The sequence below is a fragment of the Oncorhynchus nerka genome, linkage group LG10 (genome assembly GCF_034236695.1).
Source record: "Oncorhynchus nerka isolate Pitt River linkage group LG10, Oner_Uvic_2.0, whole genome shotgun sequence".
Classification (NCBI taxonomy): domain Eukaryota; kingdom Metazoa; phylum Chordata; class Actinopteri; order Salmoniformes; family Salmonidae; genus Oncorhynchus; species Oncorhynchus nerka.
In genome coordinates, this window is record NC_088405.1 from 92,082,348 (window position 1) to 92,101,794 (window position 19,447).

General features: G+C 48.6%; 1 protein-coding gene across 1 annotated transcript in view; it reads right to left on the minus strand.

Annotated features, from left to right (window-relative positions):
- The window catches only part of LOC115125502 (teneurin-2-like), a 486,685-nt gene that overhangs the window by 109,756 nt on the left and 357,482 nt on the right, over positions 1-19,447 (minus strand). Inside the window, exon 7 of the mRNA XM_065023942.1 lies at positions 3,502-3,624. Within this exon, the coding sequence (XP_064880014.1) occupies positions 3,502-3,624 (123 nt within the window). The remainder of the gene's footprint in view (positions 1-3,501; positions 3,625-19,447) is intronic.

Sequence of the window (19,447 nt, forward strand, 5' to 3'; positions counted from 1 at the left end):
CTGACTGGCCTCCAGAACAGTCTTTATAACCACAATGCTCTGACTGGCCTCCAGAACAGTCTTTATAACCACAATGCTCTGACTGGCCTCCAGAACAGTCTTTATAACCACAATACTCTGACTGGCCTCCAGAACAGTCTTTATAACCACAATACTCTGACTGGCCTCCAGAACAGTCTTTATAACCACAATGCTCTGACTGGACTCCAGAACAGTCTCTATAACCACAATGCTCTGACTGGCCTCCAGAACAGTCTCTATAACCACAATGCTCTGACTGGACTCCAGAACAGTCTTTATAACCACAATGCTCTGACTGGCCTCCAGAACAGTCTTTATAACCACAATACTCTGACTGGCCTCCAGAACAGTCTTTATAACCACAATACTCTGACTGGCCTCCAGAACAGTCTTTATAACTACAATTGTTACGGATACAGTTATCCTGTGTGTGTATCCTCTGTGTGTGTGTTTCTTTTCTCTCCTTCTCCCCTCACAGGTGAAAATCATCACTCCCCAATCAGTCAACAATCAATCATCAATCAGAAGACACACCTCCTCCTACTTCCTACCCTATCACAGTTCCTTCCCCATGGTTTAAAAACCCCATCATTTGTTTGTTCTAGAGCTCAATCTCTAGAGCTCAATCTCTAGAGCTCAAGCTCAATCTCTCGCTCAATCTCTCGCTCAATCTCTCTGTAAATGCCATGTCTGTAGGTCTCTGTGTTTCACTCTCGCTTTGTGTCTTAACCTCTCTTTTGTTTAAGCACCTCATAGCACTTTGTCATCACCTGTGAGTATTGTTTTTGGTTATGGTGTTTGTTTGTTTGCTGGTGGGAAAAGGGGGAACCAAGACAAGTCGCCCATGGGCATACACTACCCGTAGGTAAACTTTGTTAAATACACTAGTTAGAACTGGGCGGACCACCCACTGTATTTTTGGTTAGTTAGCTGTTGTTAAAGTAGGCTAGTCTAGCTTAGGGGTGTTTTTGAATACTTATTGTTTATTTTCTTGGGTCCAGCTCAGCCCCTTTTCCTGCTCCCCCCATTACCGTGTGTTTATAAATAAACCTGGAGTTTGACGGTAGATTTCTGTTGTCGTGGTTATTTCGTTCACACTTTTACTTTGTCACAATAATAATTTGCATGAGTTATGTTACGGGTCTCATTACCATCCCCCCCTAGACTGTCGGGCCAAAAGGGATTCGTAACAACAATACTCTGACTGGCCTCCAGAACAGTCTTTATAACCACAATACTCTGACTGGCCTCCAGAACAGTCTCTATAACCACAATGCTCTGCCTGGCCTCCAGAAAAGTCTTTATAACCACAATGCTCTGACTGGCCTCCAGAAAAGTCTTTATAACCACAATGCTCTGACTGGCCTCCAGAACAGTCTTTATAACCACAATGCTCTGCCTGGCCTCCAGAACAGTCTTTATAACCACAATGCTCTGCCTGGCCTCCAGAACAGTCTTTATAACCACAATGCTCTGGCTGGCCTCCAGAACAGTCTTTATAACCACAATGCTCTGGCTGGCCTCCAGAACAGTCTTTATAACCACAATGCTCTGGCTGGCCTCCAGAACAGTCTTTATAACCACAATGCTCTGGCTGGCCTCCAGAACAGTCTTTATAACCACAATGCTCTGACTGGCCTCCAGAACAGTCTTTATAACCACAATGCTCTGGCTGGCCTCCAGAACAGTCTTTATAACCACAATGCTCTGGCTGGCCTCCAGAACAGTCTTTATAACCACAATGACCTGGCTGGCCTCCAGAACAGTCTTTATAACCACAATGCTCTGACTGGCCTCCAGAACAGTCTTTATAACCACAATGCTCTGGCTGGCCTCCAGAACAGTCTTTATAACCACAATGACCTGGCTGGCCTCCAGAACAGTCTTTATAACCACAATGCTCTGACTGGCCTCCAGAACAGCCTTTATAACCACAATGCTCTGGCTGGCCTCCAGAACAGTCTCTATAACCACAATGCTCTGCCTGGCCTCCAGAACAGTCTTTATAACCACAATACTCTGGCTGGCCTCCAGAACAGTCTTTATAACCACAATGCTCTGGCTGGCCTCCAGAACAGTCTTTATAACCACAATGACCTGGCTGGCCTCCAGAACAGTCTTTATAACCACAATGCTCTGACTGGCCTCCAGAACAGTCTTTATAACCACAATGCTCTGGCTGGCCTCCAGAACAGTCTCTATAACCACAATGCTCTGCCTGGCCTCCAGAACAGTCTTTATAACCACAATACTCTGGCTGGCCTCCAGAACAGTCTTTATAACCACAATACTCTGACTGGCCTCCAGAACAGTCTTACATCTCCTTCTCTACGGCTGTACAGCAGAGATCACCTCACCTCCTGTAGACACCTGGACCCAAGCCCCAGAGTTAGGGGAGGCATCAACAATTTAGTCTGAAGTCTGCCACAACACAGTCTTATGTAAAACTGTTGCCAGTGCCACCGAACCCCAGGAGCCCAACCAGACTGCTGTATCTTCCCAGCGAATGAATGGTTTTGGTACCATTCCCAACAGATGACAGATGTGCACTCACTCATATCTTGTCCTTTCCACAACCTTCTCTAATGACATGAAGTCCAGGCAAATTCAAACACTCCATTTCCGCGTCTGACTAGAACAAACTAGCTCGGCCCAGACGGGCCGTGTGCGTCTGTCTGTGTGTCGGCTCATGAGACAGCTCGTAGTTGGCGGCTTCTCAGAACCACTCCAGAGGACCTCCATCAAAGCCGACGCTTGGAAAAACCCTTCAGAGAGCGGTTTCACAGCACCTTCCACCCACGCTACGCCTCCTCTCGCTGGATTATATGGTGTTGTTACAGTCCTCCTAATTTAAGACGACCAGACAATTCCACAGACTGAAGGAAGGGATATTTGGTTTTAGCAGAAATCAAACGAATGTGCATTGGTATGAGGGAGGAATTACTAGGGATTTATCTGAGAGCTTGTTTTCTAATGTTTTAGGGAAATTGTGACATTACGGCAACATGGTGGACAGACCGCGAGCCTTGGTGTCATCTTTAGATTAGGCGTCGACTGCAAATGTCAAACTAAGTTAAATAATGCAATTAGCTCCTTCAATAGAACCTGTGTACATTCTGTTGATGTAATTACGATTCTAGAACATGATGCAATTACGATTCTAGAACATGATGCAATTACGATTCTAGAACAGTTATGCCCCAGACAGGGTAAGCTCCACTATAATTCAAACAGGAGAACTCGTTGTAATTTGTTCACTAACGAATGAAAGCCAGGGTCTTCTTGCTCTTTCTCTTACATTAGCAGTCTGTACATTTGTACTACATGCTACCTTCAAATTCATTCATCTACCAGAACAGTTTATTCTGCAGGCCTCACTAGTTGTTAGAGCCCCAGGCTCCTGTCATCCATGTAGCCTCAGTGTAGTGTAAAGGAGGGTTTCAGCACCATGGCCAGGGGCGGTAGCCATGCTGTTCTTACCTCTGCCTCCGGAGGGCACTGTTGCCACGTCGCTGATGCCCGGCAGCTCAGTGCTCAGGCCGTTGTTGATCAGGTGCCCATCAGCCGGCTTCAGCTGCCAGTTGAGCCCTAACAAGTTTAGAGCTGAGAGAGAGAGAGAGAGAGAGAGAGAGAGAGAGAGAGAGAGAGAGAGAGAGAGAGAGAGAGAGAGAAAAAAATATGTGGAAAATGGAATACCCAATGTAGTACGGATCTGCTATTTTTATTTATCTGAACGCTGTGTCCCCTGCTCTCCTAGTGTAGTAGTGACTACCGAACAGCACCCTGCTCTCCTAGTGTAGTAGTGACTACCGAACAGCACCCTGACTCTCCTAGTGTAGTAGTGACTACCGAACAGCACCCTGACTCTCCTAGTGTAGTAGTGACTACCGAACAGCACCCCGACTCACCTAGTGTAGTAGTGACTACCGAACGGCACCCCGACTCACCTAGTGTAGTAGTGACTACCGAACGGCACCCCGACTCTCCTAGTGTAGTAGTGACTACCGAACGGCACCCCGACTCTCCTAGTGTAGTAGTGACTACCGAACAGCACCCCGACTCTCCTAGTGTAGTAGTGACTACCGAACGGCACCCCGACTCACCTAGTGTAGTAGTGACTACCGAACGGCACCCCGACTCACCTAGCGTAGTAGTGACTACCGAACGGCACCCTGACTCACCTAGTGTAGTAGTGACTACCGAACGGCACCCCGACTCACCTAGCGTAGTAGTGACTACCGAACGGCACCCTGACTCACCTAGTGTAGTAGTGACTACCGAACGGCACCCCGACTCTCCTAGTGTAGTAGTGACTACCGAACGGCACCCTGACTCTCCTAGTGTAGTAGTGACTACCGAACGGCACCCTGACTCACCTAGCGTAGTAGTGACTACCGAACGGCACCCTGACTCACCTAGCGTAGTAGTGACTACCGAACGGCACCCTGCTCTCCTGGTGTAGTAGTGACTACCGAACAGCACCCTGCTCTCCTAGTGTAGTAGTGACTACCGAACAGCACCCTGACTCGCCTGTTACTGCTCTTTTGACCCTATGATCACTCGGCTACACAGCTGATGCTCCCTGGACTGTTTCAATAACACGGTACCTTTAGTTGACCTGTCGGCCCCAGCCTCTAACTCAGGTCCTGTATGTACCTAACTGACCCTCTCTGCCCATTCATCACCATTTACCTGTCGGCCTCAGGCTTGAACTCAGGTCCTGTATGTATCTAACTGACCCTCTCTGCCCATTCATCACCATTTACCTGTCGGCCTCAGGCTTGAACTCAGGTCCTGTATGTATCTAACTGACCCTCTCTGCCCATTCATCACCATTTACCTGTCGGCCCCAGCCTCAAACTTGTTGTCTTAGCTCTCCTGATCAACACCTGTGATTGCTTTATGCCTCTCTCTAATGTCAATATGCCTTGTCTACTGCTGTTTTGGCTAGTTTTTACTGTTTTATTACACTGTAGAGCCTTCAGTCCCGTTCAAAATGCCTTAGATAGCTCTCGTCCCACCCCACACACATACGGAGACCTCACCTGGGTTAGCTTGTCCCTTCAGAGACGAAACCTCTCTCATCGTTACTCAACGCCTAGGTTTACCTCCACTGTACTCACATCCTACCATACCCTTGTCTGTACATTATGCCTTGAATCTATTCTACCACACACAGAAATCTGCTCCTTTTATTCTCTGTCCCCAACGCACTTGACGACCAGTTCTTATAGCCTTTAGCCGTACCCTCATCCTACTCCTCCTCTGTTCAGCGTGTAAATCAGCTAGAAAGATGTGTCAGCATCGAGCAATGGTCTCTGGCCCCCTTCTAGTTAGGGGGAGTGATGAGCTCTACAGCAGAGTCTCACAACTCAATCGCTGGTTGAAAACAGTTTTCTGCCCCTCCCAAAAGATAGAATTTGTAGATAATTGGCCCTCTTTCTGGGACTCACCCAAAAACAGGACCAAGCCTGGCCTGCTGAGGAGTGACGGACTCCATCCTAGCTGGAGGGGTGCTCTCATCTTATCTACGAACATAGACAGGGCTCTAACTCCCCTAGCTCCACAATGAAATAGGGTACAGGCCAGGCAGCAGGCTGTTAGCCATCCTGCCAGTTTAGCGGAGTCTCCCACTAGCACAGTCAGTGTAGTCAGCTCAGCTATCCCCATTGAGACCGTGTCTGTGCCTCGACCTGGGTTGGGCAAAACTAAACATGGCGGTGTTCGCCTTAGAAATCTCACTAGGATAAAGACCTCCTCCATTCCTGCCATTATTGAAAGAGGTTGTGATACCTCACATCTCAAAATAGGGCTAGTTAATGTTAGATCCCTCACTTCCAAGGCAGTTATAGTCAATGAACTAATCACTGATCATAATTGTGATGTGATTGGCCTGACTGAAACATGGCTCAAGCCTGATGAATTTACTGTGTTAAATGAGGCCTCTCCTCCTGGTTACACTAGTGACAATATCCCCCACGCATCCCGCAAAGGAGGCAGTGTTGCTAACATTTACGATAGCAAATTTCAATTTACAAAAAAAACTAAAACATTTTTGTCTTTTGAGCTTCTAGTCATAAAAGCTATGCAGCCTACTCAATCACTTTTTATAGCTACTGTTTACAGGCCTCCTGGGCCATATACAGCGTTCGGACCTTGTAGTCATGGCAGATAATATTCACATTTTTGGTGACTTTAATATTCACATGGAAAAGTCCACAGACCCAGTCCAAAAGGCTTTCGGAGCCATCATCGACTCAGTGGGTTTTGTCCAAAATGTCTCCGGACCTACTCACTGCCACAGTCGTACTCTGGACCTAGTTTTGTCCCATGGAATAAATGTTGTGGATCTTAATGTTTTTCCTCATAATCCTGGACTATCGGACCACCATTTTATTACGTTTGCAATCGCAACAAATAATCTGCTCAGACCCCAACCAAGGATCATCAAAAGTCGTGCTATAAATTACCGGACAACCCAAAGATTCCTAGATGCCCTTCCAGGCTCCCTCCGCCTACCCAACAATGTCAGAGGACAAAAATCAGTTAACCACCTAACTGAGGAACTCAATTTAACCTTGCACAGTCCCCTAGATGCAGTCGCACCCTTAAAAACAAAAGACATTTGTCATAAGAAACTAGTTCCCTGGCATACAGAATATATCCGAGCCCTGAAGCAAGCTTCCAGATAATTGGAACGGAAATGGCGCCACACCAAACTGGAAGTCTTCTGACTAGCTTTGGAAAGACAGTACCGTGCAGTATCGAAGAGCCCTTACTGCTGCTACACCAAACTGGAAGTCTTCCGACTAGCTTGGAAAGACAGTACCGTGCAGTATCGAAGAGCCCTCACTGCTGCTACACCAAACTGGAAGTCTTCCGACTAGCTTGGAAAGACAGTACCGTGCAGTATCGAAGAGCCCTCACTGCTGCTACACCAAACTGGAAGTCTTCCGACTAGCTTGGAAAGACAGTACCGTGCAGTATCGAAGAGCCCTCACTGCTGCTACACCAAACTGGAAGTCTTCCGACTAGCTTGGAAAGACAGTACCGTGCAGTATCGAAGAGCCCTCACTGCTGCTACACCAAACTGGAAGTCTTCTGACTAGCTTTGGAAAGACAGTACCGTGCAGTATCGAAGAGCCCTTACTGCTGCTACACCAAACTGGAAGTCTTCCGACTAGCTTGGAAAGACAGTACCGTGCAGTATCGAAGAGCCCTCACTGCTGCTACACCAAACTGGAAGTCTTCCGACTAGCTTGGAAAGACAGTACCGTGCAGTATCGAAGAGCCCTCACTGCTGCTACACCAAACTGGAAGTCTTCCGACTAGCTTGGAAAGACAGTACCGTGCAGTATCGAAGAGCCCTCACTGCTGCTCGATCATCCTATTTTTCCAACATAATTGAGGAAAATAAGATCAATCCAAAATGTCTTTTGATACTGTAGCAAAGCTAACTAAAAAGCAGCATTCCCCAAGAGAGGATGGCTTTCACTTCAGCAGTGATAAATTTGACGAAAAGATCATGATCATTAGAAAGCAAATTACGGACTCTTCTTTAAATCTGTGTATTCCTCCAAAGCTCAGTTGTCCTGAGTCTGCACAACTCTGCCAGGACCTAGGATCAAGAGAGACACTCAAGTGTTTTAGTACTATATCTCTTGACACAATGATGAAAATAATCATGGCCTCTAAACCTTCAAGCTGTATACTGAACCCTATTCCAACTAAACTACTGAAAAAGCTGCTTCCTGTGCTTGGCCCTCCTATGTTGAACATAATAAACGGCTCTCTATCCACCGGATGTGGACCAAACTCACTAAAAGTGGCAGTAATAAAGCCTCTCTTGAAAAAGCCAAACCTTGACCCAGAAAATATAAAAAACTATCGGCCTATATCGAATCTTCCATTCCTCTCAAATATTTTTGAAAACGCTGTTGCGCAGCAACTCACTGCCGTCCTGAAGACAATGTATACGAAACGCTTCAGTCTGGTTTTAGACCCCATCATAGCACTGAGACTGCACTTGTGAAGGTGGTAAATGACCTTTTAATGGCTGAAGCTCTTGCATCTGTCCTTGTGCTCCTAGACCTTAGTGCTGCTTTTGATACCATCGATCACCACATTCTTTTGGAGAGATTGGAAACCCAAATTGGTCTACAAGGACAAGTTCTGGCCTGGTTTAGATCTCATCTGACGGAAAAATATCAGTTTGTCTCCGTGGATGGTTTGTCCTCTGACAAATCAAATGTAAATTTCGGTGTTCCTCAAGGTTCCGTTTTAGGACCACTATTGTTTTCACTATATATTTTACTTGACAAATGGGATTCTTTTTAACCCTATTACAGGGGCTGAGTCACTGGATTACTGGTGCTCTTCCATGCCGTCCCTAGGAGGGGTGCATCATTGGGCTACACTCTGCCTTGTCTCAGGATGGTAAGTTGGTGGTTGAAGATATCCCTCTAGTGGTGTGGGGGCTGTGCTTTGGCAAAGTGGGTGGGGTTATATCCTGCCTGTTTGGCCCTGTCCGGGGGTATCGTCGGACGGGGCCACAGTGTCTCCCGACTCCTCCTGTCTCAGCCTCCAGTATTTATCCTGCAGTAGTTTGTGTCGGGAGGCTAGGGTCAGTCTGTTATATCTGGAGTATTTCTCCTGTCTTATCCGGTGTCCTATATGAATTGGAAGTTTTCTCTCTCTAATTCTCTCTCTCTTTCCCTCTTTTCTCTCTCTTTCATTCTCTCTTTCTTTCGTTCTTTCTCTCTCTCGGAGGACCTAGGACCATGCCTCAGGACTACCTGGCCTGATGACTCCTTGCTGTCCCCAGTCCAACTGGCCATGCTGCTGCTCCAGTTTCAACTGTTCTGCCTGCGGCTATGGAACCCTGACCTGTTCACCGGACGTGCTACCTGTCCCAGACCTGCTGTTTTCAACGCTCTAGAGACAACAGGAGCGGTAGAGATACTCTGAATGAAAAGCCAACTGACATTTATTCCTGAGGTGCTGACCCTCGACAACCGCTGTGATTATTATTATTTGACCCTGCTGGTCATCTATTAACATTTGAACATCTTGGCCATGTTCTGTTATAATCTCCACGTGGCACAGCCAGAAGAGGACTGGCCACCCCTCATAGCCTGGTTCCTCTCTAGGTTTCATCCTAGGTTCTGGCCTTTCTAGGGAGTTTTTCCTTAGCCACCGTGCTTCTACACCTGCATTGCTTGCTGTTTGGGGTTTTAGGCTGAGTTTCTGTACAGCACTTTGTGACATCAACTGATGTAAGAAGGGCTTTATGAATACATTTGATTGATTGGTGGTTTGGGCTGGGTTGGGTAAAACTGGGTTGGGCTGGTATGGGCTGGGCTGGGTTGGGCTGGATTGGGCTGGTATGAGCTGGGTTGGGTTGGGCTGGTTTGGGCTGTGTTGGGCTGGTTTGGGATGGGTTGGGCTGTGTTGGGCTGGTTTGGGATGGGTTGGGCTGGGTTGGTTTGTGCTTGTTTGGGCAGGTTTGGGCTGGTTTGGGATGGGTTGGTTTGTGCTTGGTTGGGCTGGGCTGGTATGGGCTGGGTTTGGCCTGGTGCAAGAGATGCTGGAAATCGAGATTTAAATAAAGACATACGCTGAATAAAAATTGGACTGAAAATAACATCTTGCTATGAAGTCAGAGACAAAGTGACATGAGCAAAGATGACTATTCTTCTTGAGTTAATCACCTCTTACATTTCTTGCTAGGAAAAGACCTTGGATTCATATCTGAAACTTTTTTTTTACCCATCTTCACCTCAGAACTGCAATTACTGCTACCAATGACCTTTTCCACAGAGAGGGGAACATTCATTTCAGATATATCAGAAGAAAAAAAATTCTGAAAATGAGCTATTAGGTTAGGGACAGGGATGTCATCATGCTGAAGCACACAACAACCTCACTAATACAAGTCAGCCAGATCAATGCTCTCTATGATAATAATCAGAGCAGTAAGGCCATCTACACGTGTTGCATGGGTTTAGTAACAGAGGGCACAAATTAAATCTACTCCACTAATGGCTACGTAGGGAGGAACCGAGGGGGGTTTTAATATTCTTCCCAGTTCCTCGTACTCTAGTCCACATGGATACACACCAGCACACACTCTGATATTGGCATGTGCAGGCACAGGAGTATGCATGTAAGCATAAAGGCCACACGCACCACACACACACACACACGCACACACACACGCACACACACACAGGCACACACACACACGCACGCACAGGCACACACACGCACACACGCACGCACACACACATAGAAGAAGAAGCAGACTTCTGCAATATCAGTGTTAATGACTCCTCTTCATCCTCAGAAAATCGATGGCTGTGATCTCCCGAGTGGCGCAGTGGTCTAAGGCACTGCATCACAGTGCTAGCTGCGTCACTACAGATCCTGGTTCAATCCCGGGTTGTGTAGCTGCCGGCCCGAGACCAGGAAACCCATGTGGCGGTGCCCAGCATCGTCCAGGTTTGAGGGTTTGACCGGCCGGGATGTCCTTGTCCCATTGTGCTCTAGCGACTCCTTGTGGCAGGCCGGGCGCATGTCGCAAGGGCACGGTCGCAAGGACACGGTCGCAAGGACACGGTCGCAAGGACACGGCACGGTCGCAAGGACACGGCACGGTCGCAAGGACACGGTCGCAAGGACACGGTCGCAAGGTCACAAGGACACGATCACAAGGACACGGTCGCAAGGGCACGGTCGCAAGGGCACGGTCGCAAGGACACGGTCGCAAGGACACGGTCGCAAGGTCACAAGGACACGGTCGCAAGGACACGGTCGCAAGGGCACGGTCGCAAGGACACGGTCGCAAGGGCACGGTCGCAAGGGCACGGTCGCAAGGACACGGTCGCAAGGACACGGTCGCAAGGGCACGGTCGCAAGGGCACGGTCGCAAGGGCACGGTCGCAAGGGCAGGGTCGCAAGGACACGGTCGCAAGGACACGGTCGCAAGGGCACGGTCGCAAGGACACGGTCGCAAGGGCACGGTCGCAAGGACACGGTCGCAAGGACACGGTCGCAAGGGCACGGTCGCAAGGTGTACAGCGTCTCCTCCGCTTATGTCAAGAAGCAGCGCTGCTTGGAAGGGTCGTGTTTCAGAGGATACGCGGCTCTCGACCTTCGCCTCTCCCGAGTCCGTATGGGAGATGCAGCGACGGGACAAGACTGTAACTACCAATTGGGGAGAAAAATGAAACGGATGGCTTTCCATTCAGCCCCCCCCCACTGAGCTGGAGCATGGACCGAGGCAGACAGTAGGCTGAGGAGAATAAATGGAGCAGGATGGACCTCTCAGTATCACTTCAGTCTGAGCTGAGGTGAGGAGGAAGGCAGGCTGGGAGTAGCTGTGCTCCCACACCACACTACTGTCAGCCTCGCTCTATTGGCAGAGACGGAGCGGCCCTTTTCACTACATCCACTTACTCTCTCTATCTGTCACAATCCATCTCCTTCAATCTACCTCCATCGCCTTCAATCTACCTCCATCTCCTTCAATCTACCTCCATCTCCTTCAATCTACCTCTACTTCCATCTCCTCCAATCTACCTCTAACTTCTTCCTCCAATCTACCTCCATCTCCTTCAATCTACCTCCATCTCCTTCAATCTACCTTCAATCTACCTCCAACTCCTTCAACCTACCTTCAATCTACCTCCATCTCCTTCAATCTACTTCCATCTCCTCCAATCTACCTCTAACTCCTTCCTCCAATCTACCTCCATCTCCTCCAATCTACCTCCATCTCCTTCAATCTACCTTCAATCTACCTCCATCTCCTTCAATCTACCTCCATCTCCTTCAATCTACCTCCATCTCCTTCAATCTACCTCCATCTCCTTCAATCTACCTTCAATCTACCTCCATCTCCTTCAATCTACCTCCATCTCCTTCAATCTACCTCCATCTCCTTCAATCTACCTCCAATCTACCTCCATCTCCTTCAATCTACCTCCATCTCCTTCAATCTACCTCCATCTCCTTCAATCTACCTCCATCTCCTTCAATCTACCTCTACTTCCATCTCCTCCAATCTACCTCTAACTTCTACCTCCATCTCCTTCAATCTACCTCCATCTCCTTCAATCTACCTTCAATCTACCTCCATCTCCTTCAATCTACCTCCATCTCCTTCAATCTACCTCCATCTCCTTCAATCTACCTCCAAACTACCTCCATCTCCTTCAATCTACCTCCATCTCCTTCAATCTACCTCCATCTCCTTCAATCTACCTTCAATCTACCTCCATCTCCTTCAATCTACCTCCATCTCCTTCAATCTACCTCCAATCTACCTCCATCTCCTTCAATCTACCTCCATCTCCTTCAATCTACCTCCATCTCCTTCAATCTACCGCCATGTGACTTCCGGCGCCGACAGAGATGGCCGCCTCGCTTCGCGTTCCTAGGAAACTATGCAGTTTTTTGTTTTTTTACGTGTTATTTCTTACATTAGTACCCCAGGTCATCTTAGGTTTCATTACATACAGTCGAGAAGAACTACTGAACATAAGAGCAGCGTCAACTCACCATCAGTACGACCAAGAATATGACTTTTGCGAAGCGGATCCTGTGTTCTGCCTTTCACCCAGGACAACGGAATGGATCCCAGCCGGCGACCCAAAAAAACGACTTTGTAAAAGGGGGAAACGGACGGTCTTCTGGTCAGACTCCGGAGACGGGCACATCGTGCACCATTCCCTAGCATTCTTCTCGCCAATGTCCAGTCTATTGACAACAAGGTTGATGAAATCAAAGCAAGGGTAGCATTCCAGAGGGACATCAGAGACTGTAACGTTCTTTGCTTCACGGAAACATGGCTCACTGGAGAGACGCTATCGGAATCGGTGCAGCCAGCGGGTTTCTCCACGCATCGCGCCGACAGAAACAAACATCTTTCTGGTAAGAAGAGGGGCGGGGGCGTATGCTTCATGGTTAACGTGACGTGGTCTGGGGATTTTAACAAGGCTAATCTGAAAACAAGACTCCCTAAATTGTATCAGCATATCGATTGCGCAACCAGAGCTGGGAAAACCTTGGATCACTGCTATTCTAACTTCCGCGACGCATATAAGGCCCTGATAAGGCCCTGCCCCGCCCTCCTTTCGGAAAAGCTGACCACGACTCCATTTTGTTGATCCCTGCCTACAGACAGAAACTAAAACAAGAAGCTCCCGCGCTGAGGTCTGTTCAACGCTGGTCCTACCAATCTGATTCCACACTCCAAGACTGCTTCCATCACGTGGACTGGGATATGTTTCGTATTGCGTCAGACAACAACATTGACGAATACGCTGATTCGGTGAGCGAGTTCATTAGAACGTGCGTTGAAGATGTCGTTCCCATAGCAACGATTAAAACATTCCCAAACCAGAAACCGTGGATTGATGGCAGCATTCGCGTGAAACTGAAAGCCCGAACCACTGCTTTTAATCAGGGCAAGGTGACCGGAAACATGACCTAATACAAACAGCGTAACTATTCCCTCCGCAAGGCAATCAAACAAGCTAAGCGTCAGTATAGAGACAAAGTAGAATCTCAATTCAATGGCTCAGACACAAGAGGTATGTGGCAGGGTCTACAGTCAATCACGGATTACAAAAAGAAAACCAGTCCCGCCACGGACCAGGATGTCTTGCTCCCAGGCAGACTAAATAACTTTTTTGCCCGCTTTGAGGACAATACAGTGCCACTGACACGGCCCGCAACTAAAACATGCGGACTCTCCTTCACTGCAGCCAACGTGAGGAAAACATTTAAACGTGTTAACCCTCGCAAGGCTGCAGGCCCAGACGGCATCCCCAGCCGCGCCCTCAGAGCATGCGCAGACCAGCTGGCTGGTGTGTTTACGGACATATTCAATCAATCCCTATCCCAGTCTGTTGTTCCCACATGCTTCAAGAGGGCCACCATTGTTCCTGTTCCCAAGAAAGATAAGGTAACTGAGCTAAACGACTACCGCCCCGTAGCACTCACTTCCGTCATCATGAAGTGCTTTGAGAGACTAGTCAAGGACCATATCACCTCCACCCTACCTGACACCCTAGACCCACTCCAATTTGCTTACCGCCCAAATAGGTCCACAGACGATGCAATCTCAACCACACTGCACACTGCCCTAACCCATCTGGACAAGAGGAATACCTATGTGAGAATGCTGTTCATCGACTACAGCTCGGCATTTAACACCATAGTGCCCTCCAAGCTCGTCATCAAGCTCGAGACCCTGGGTCTCGACCCCGCCCTGTGCAACTGGGTACTGGACTTCCTGACGGGCCGCCCCCAGGTGGTGAGGGTAGGCAACAACATTTCCACCCCGCTGATCCTCAACACTGGGGCCCCACAAGGGTGCGTTCTGAGCCCTCTCCTGTACTCCCTGTTCACCCACGACTGCGTGGCCACGCACGCCTCCAACTCAATCATCAAGTTTGCGGACGACACAACAGTGGTAGGCTTGATTACCAACAACGACGAGCCGGCCTACAGGGAGGAGGTGAGGGCCCTCGGAGTGTGGTGTCAGGAAAATAACCTCACACTCAACATCAACAAAACTAAGGAGATTATTGTGGACTTCAGGAAACAGCAGAGGGAACACCCCCCTATCCACATTGATGGGACAGTAGTGGAGAGGGTAGTAAGTTTTAAGTTCCTCGGCGTACACATCACAGACAAACTGAATTGGTCCACCCACACAGACAGCATCGTGAAGAAGGCGCAGCAGCGCCTCTTCAACCTCAGGAGGCTGAAGAAATTCGGCTTGTCACCAAAAGCACTCACAAACTTTTACAGATGCACAATCGAGAGCATCCTGTCGGGCTGTATCACCGCCTGGTACGGCAACTGCTCCGCCCACAACCGTAAGGCTCTCCAGATGGTAGTGAGGTCTGCACAACGCATCACCTGCCCTCCAGGACACCTACACCACCCGATGTCACAGGAAGGCCATAAAGATCATCAAGGACAACAACCACCCGAGCCACTGCCTGTTCACCCCGCTATCATCCAGAAGGCGAGGTCAGTACAGGTGCATCAAAGCTGGGACCGAGAGACTGAAAAACAGCTTCTATCTCAAGGCCATCAGACTGTTAAACAGCCACCACTAACATTGAGTGGCTGCTGCCAACACACTGACTCAACTCCAGCCACTTTAATAATGGGAATGGATGGGAAATGATGTAAAATATATCACTAGCCACTTTAAACAATGCTACCTAATATAATGTTTACATACCCTACATTATTCATCTCATATGTATATGTATATACTGTACTCTAGATCATCTACTGCATCTTTAGGTAATACATGTATCACTAGCCACTTTAACTATGCCACTTTGTTTACATACTCTTCTCATACAGAACAGGGCTCCGGGCAGCCGAGCGGAAATGGAGGAAAACTCGCCTCCCTGCGGACCTGACATCCTTTCACTCCCTCCTCTCTACATTTTCCTCTTCTCTCTCTGCTGCTAAAGCCACTTTCTACCACTCTAAATTCCAAGCATCTGCCTCTAACCCTAGGAAGCTCTTTGCAACCTTCACCTCCCTCCTGAATCCTCCTCCCCTCCCCCCCCTCCTCCCTCTCTGCAGATGACTTCGTCAACCATTTTGAAAAGAAGGTCGACGACATCCGATCCTCGTTTGCTAAGTCAAACGACACCGCTGGTTCTGCTCACACTGCCCTACCCTGTGCTCTGACCTCTTTCTCCCCTCTCTCTCCAGATGAAATCTCGCGTCTTGTGACGGCCGGCCGCCCTACAACCTGCCCGCTTGACCCTATCCCCTCCTCTCTTCTCCAGACCATTTCCGGAGACCTCCTCCCTTACCTCACCTCGCTCATCAACTCATCCCTGACCGCTGGCTACGTCCCTTCCGTCTTCAAGAGAGCGAGAGTTGCACCCCTTCTGAAAAAACCTACACTCGATCCCTCCGATGTCAACAACTACAGACCAGTATCCCTTCTTTCTTTTCTCTCCAAAACTCTTGAACGTGCCGTCCTTGGCCAGCTCTCCCGCTATCTCTCTCAGAATGACCTTCTTGATCCAAATCAGTCAGGTTTCAAGACTAGTCATTCAACTGAGACTGCTCTTCTCTGTATCACGGAGGCGCTCCGCACTGCTAAAGCTAACTCTCTCTCCTCTGCTCTCATCCTTCTAGACCTATCGGCTGCCTTCGATACTGTGAACCATCAGATCCTCCTCTCCACCCTCTCCGAGTTGGGCATCTCCGGCGCGGCCCACGCTTGGATTGCGTCCTACCTGACAGGTCGCTCCTACCAGGTGGCGTGGCGAGAATCCGTCTCCACACCACGTGCTCTCACCACTGGTGTCCCCCAGGGCTCTGTTCTAGGCCCTCTCCTATTCTCGCTATACACCAAGTCACTTGGCTCTGTCATAACCTCACATGGTCTCTCCTATCATTGCTATGCAGACGACACACAATTCATCTTCTCCTTTCCCCCTTCTGATGACCAGGTGGCGAATCGCATCTCTGCATGTCTGGCAGACATATCCGTGTGGATGACGGATCACCACCTCAAGCTGAACCTCGGCAAGACGGAGCTGCTCTTCCTCCCGGGAAGGACTGCCCGTTCCATGATCTCGCCATCACGGTTGACAACTCCATTGTGTCCTCCTCCCAGAGCGCTAAGAACCTTGGCGTGATCCTGGACAACACCCTGTCGTTCTCGACTAACATCAAGGCGGTGGCCCGTTCCTGTAGGTTCATGCTCTACAACATCCGCAGAGTACGACCCTGCCTCACACAGGAAGCGGCGCAGGTCCTAATCCAGGCACTTGTCATCTCCCGTCTGGATTACTGCAACTCGCTGTTGGCTGGGCTCCCTGCCTGTGCCATTAAACCCTACAACTCATCCAGAACGCCGCAGCCCGTCTGGTGTTCAACCTTCCCAAGTTCTCTCACGTCACCCCGCTCCTCCGTTCCCTCCACTGGCTTCCAGTTGAAGCTCGCATCCGCTACAAGACCATGGTGCTTGCCTACGGAGCTGTGAGGGGAACGGCACCTCAGTACCTCCAGGCTCTGATCAGGCCCTACACCCAAACAAGGGCACTGCGTTCATCCACCTCTGGCCTGCTCGCCTCCCTACCACTGAGGAAGTACAGTTCCCGCTCAGCCCAGTCAAAACTGTTCGCTGCTCTGGCCCCCCAATGGTGGAACAAACTCCCTCACGACGCCAGGACAGCGGAGTCAATCACCACCTTCCGGAGACACCTGAAACCCCACCTCTTTAAGGAATACCTAGGATAGGATAAAGTAATCCCTCTCACCCCCCCTCCCCCTGAAAAGATTTAGATGCACTACTGTTCCACTGGAGGTCATAAGGTGAATGCACCAATTTGTAAGTCGCTCTGGATAAGAGCGTCTGCTAAATGACTTAAATGTAAAATGTAAATGTAAATATGTATATACTGCACTCAATACCATCTACTGTATCTTGCCTATGCCGCTCTGTACCATCACTCACTCATATATCTTTATGTACATATTCTTATCCCCTTACACTTGTGTCTATAAGGTAGTAGTTTTGGAATTGTTAGTTAGATTACTTGTTAGATATTACTGCATGGTCGGAACTAGAAGCACAAGCATTTCACTACACTAACATTAACATCTGCTAACCATGTGTATGTGACAAATAACATTTGATTTGATTTGATCTCCTCCAATCTACCTCCATCGCCTTCAATCTACCTCCATCTCCTTCAATCGACCTCCATCTCCTTCAATCTACCTCCATCTCCTTCAATCTACCTCCATCGCCTTCAATCTACCTCCATCTCCTTCAATCTACCTCCATCTCCTTCAATCTACCTCCATCGCCTTCAATCTACCTCCAATCTACCTCCAATCTACCTCCATCGCCTTCAATCTACCTCCATCTCCTTCAATCTACCTCCATCTCCTTCAATCTACCTCCATCGCCTTCAATCTACCTCCATCTCCTCCAATCTACCTCCATCGCCTTCAATCTACCTCCATCGCCTTCAATCTACCTCCATCTCCTTCAATCTACCTCCATCTCCTTCAATCTACCTCCATCGCCTTCAATCTACCTCCAATCTACCTCCAATCTACCTCCATCTCCTCCAATCTACCTCCATCGCCTTCAATCTACCTCCATCGCCTTCAATCTACCTCCATCTCCTCCAATCTAACTCCATCGCCTTCAATCTACCTCCATCTCCTTCAATCTACCTCCATCTCCTCCAATCTACCTCCATCGCCTTCAATCTACCTCCAATCTACCTCCATCGCCTTCAATCTACCTCCATCGCCTTCAATCTACCTCCAATCTACCTCCATCTCCTTCAATCTACCTCCATCTCCTTCAATCTACCTCCATCGCCTTCAATCTACCTCCATCTCCTTCAATCTACCTCCATCTCCTTCAATCTACCTCCATCTCCTTCAATCTACCTCCATCGCCTTCAATCTACCTCCATCTCCTTCAATCTACCTCCATCTCCTTCAATCTACCTCCATCTCCTTCAATCTACCTCCATCGCCTTCAATCTACCTCCATCTCCTTCAATCTACCTCCATCTCCTTCAATCTACCTCCATCTCCTTCAATCTACCTCCATCTCCTTCAATCTACCTCTAACTCCATCTCCTTCAATCTACCTCTAACTCCATCGCCTTCAATCTACCTCTACCTCCATCTCCTTCAATCTACCTCCATCTCCTTCAATCTACCTCCATCTCCTTCAATCTAACTCCATCTCCTTCAATCTACCTCCATCTCCTTCAATCTACCTCCATCTCCTTCAATCTACCTCCAATCTACCTCCATCTCCTCCAATCTACCTCCATCTCCTTCAATCTACCTCCAATCTACCACCATCTCCTTCAATCTACCTCCATCGCCTTCAATCTACAATCTACTTCCTTGTCCCTCAACCTACCTTCCATCTCCCTCATTAATCTCGGTAACCTTAAATTGCTCTGCCAGCAGTAACTAGGCCATACACTTTACTATGGAGGCCATACACTTTACTATGGAGACCATACACTTTACTATGGAGGCCACACACTCTACTATGGAGGCCATACACTTTACTATGGAGGCCATACACTTTACTATGGAGGCCATACACTTTACTATGGAGGCCATACACTTTACTATGGAGGCCACACACTCTACTATGGAGGCCACACACTCTACTATGGAGTCCATACACTTTACGATGGAGGCCACACAATTTACTATGGAGGCCATACACTTTACTATGGAGGCCATACACTTTACTATGGAGGCCATACACTCTACTATGGTGACATTGGGCTGCCTGCAGCTGATTCATGCACAGATAAAACCAGGGACAAAGAAGTCACGAAACCTTATCAATAACAAGCACCAATGTGACACAATTTAATGC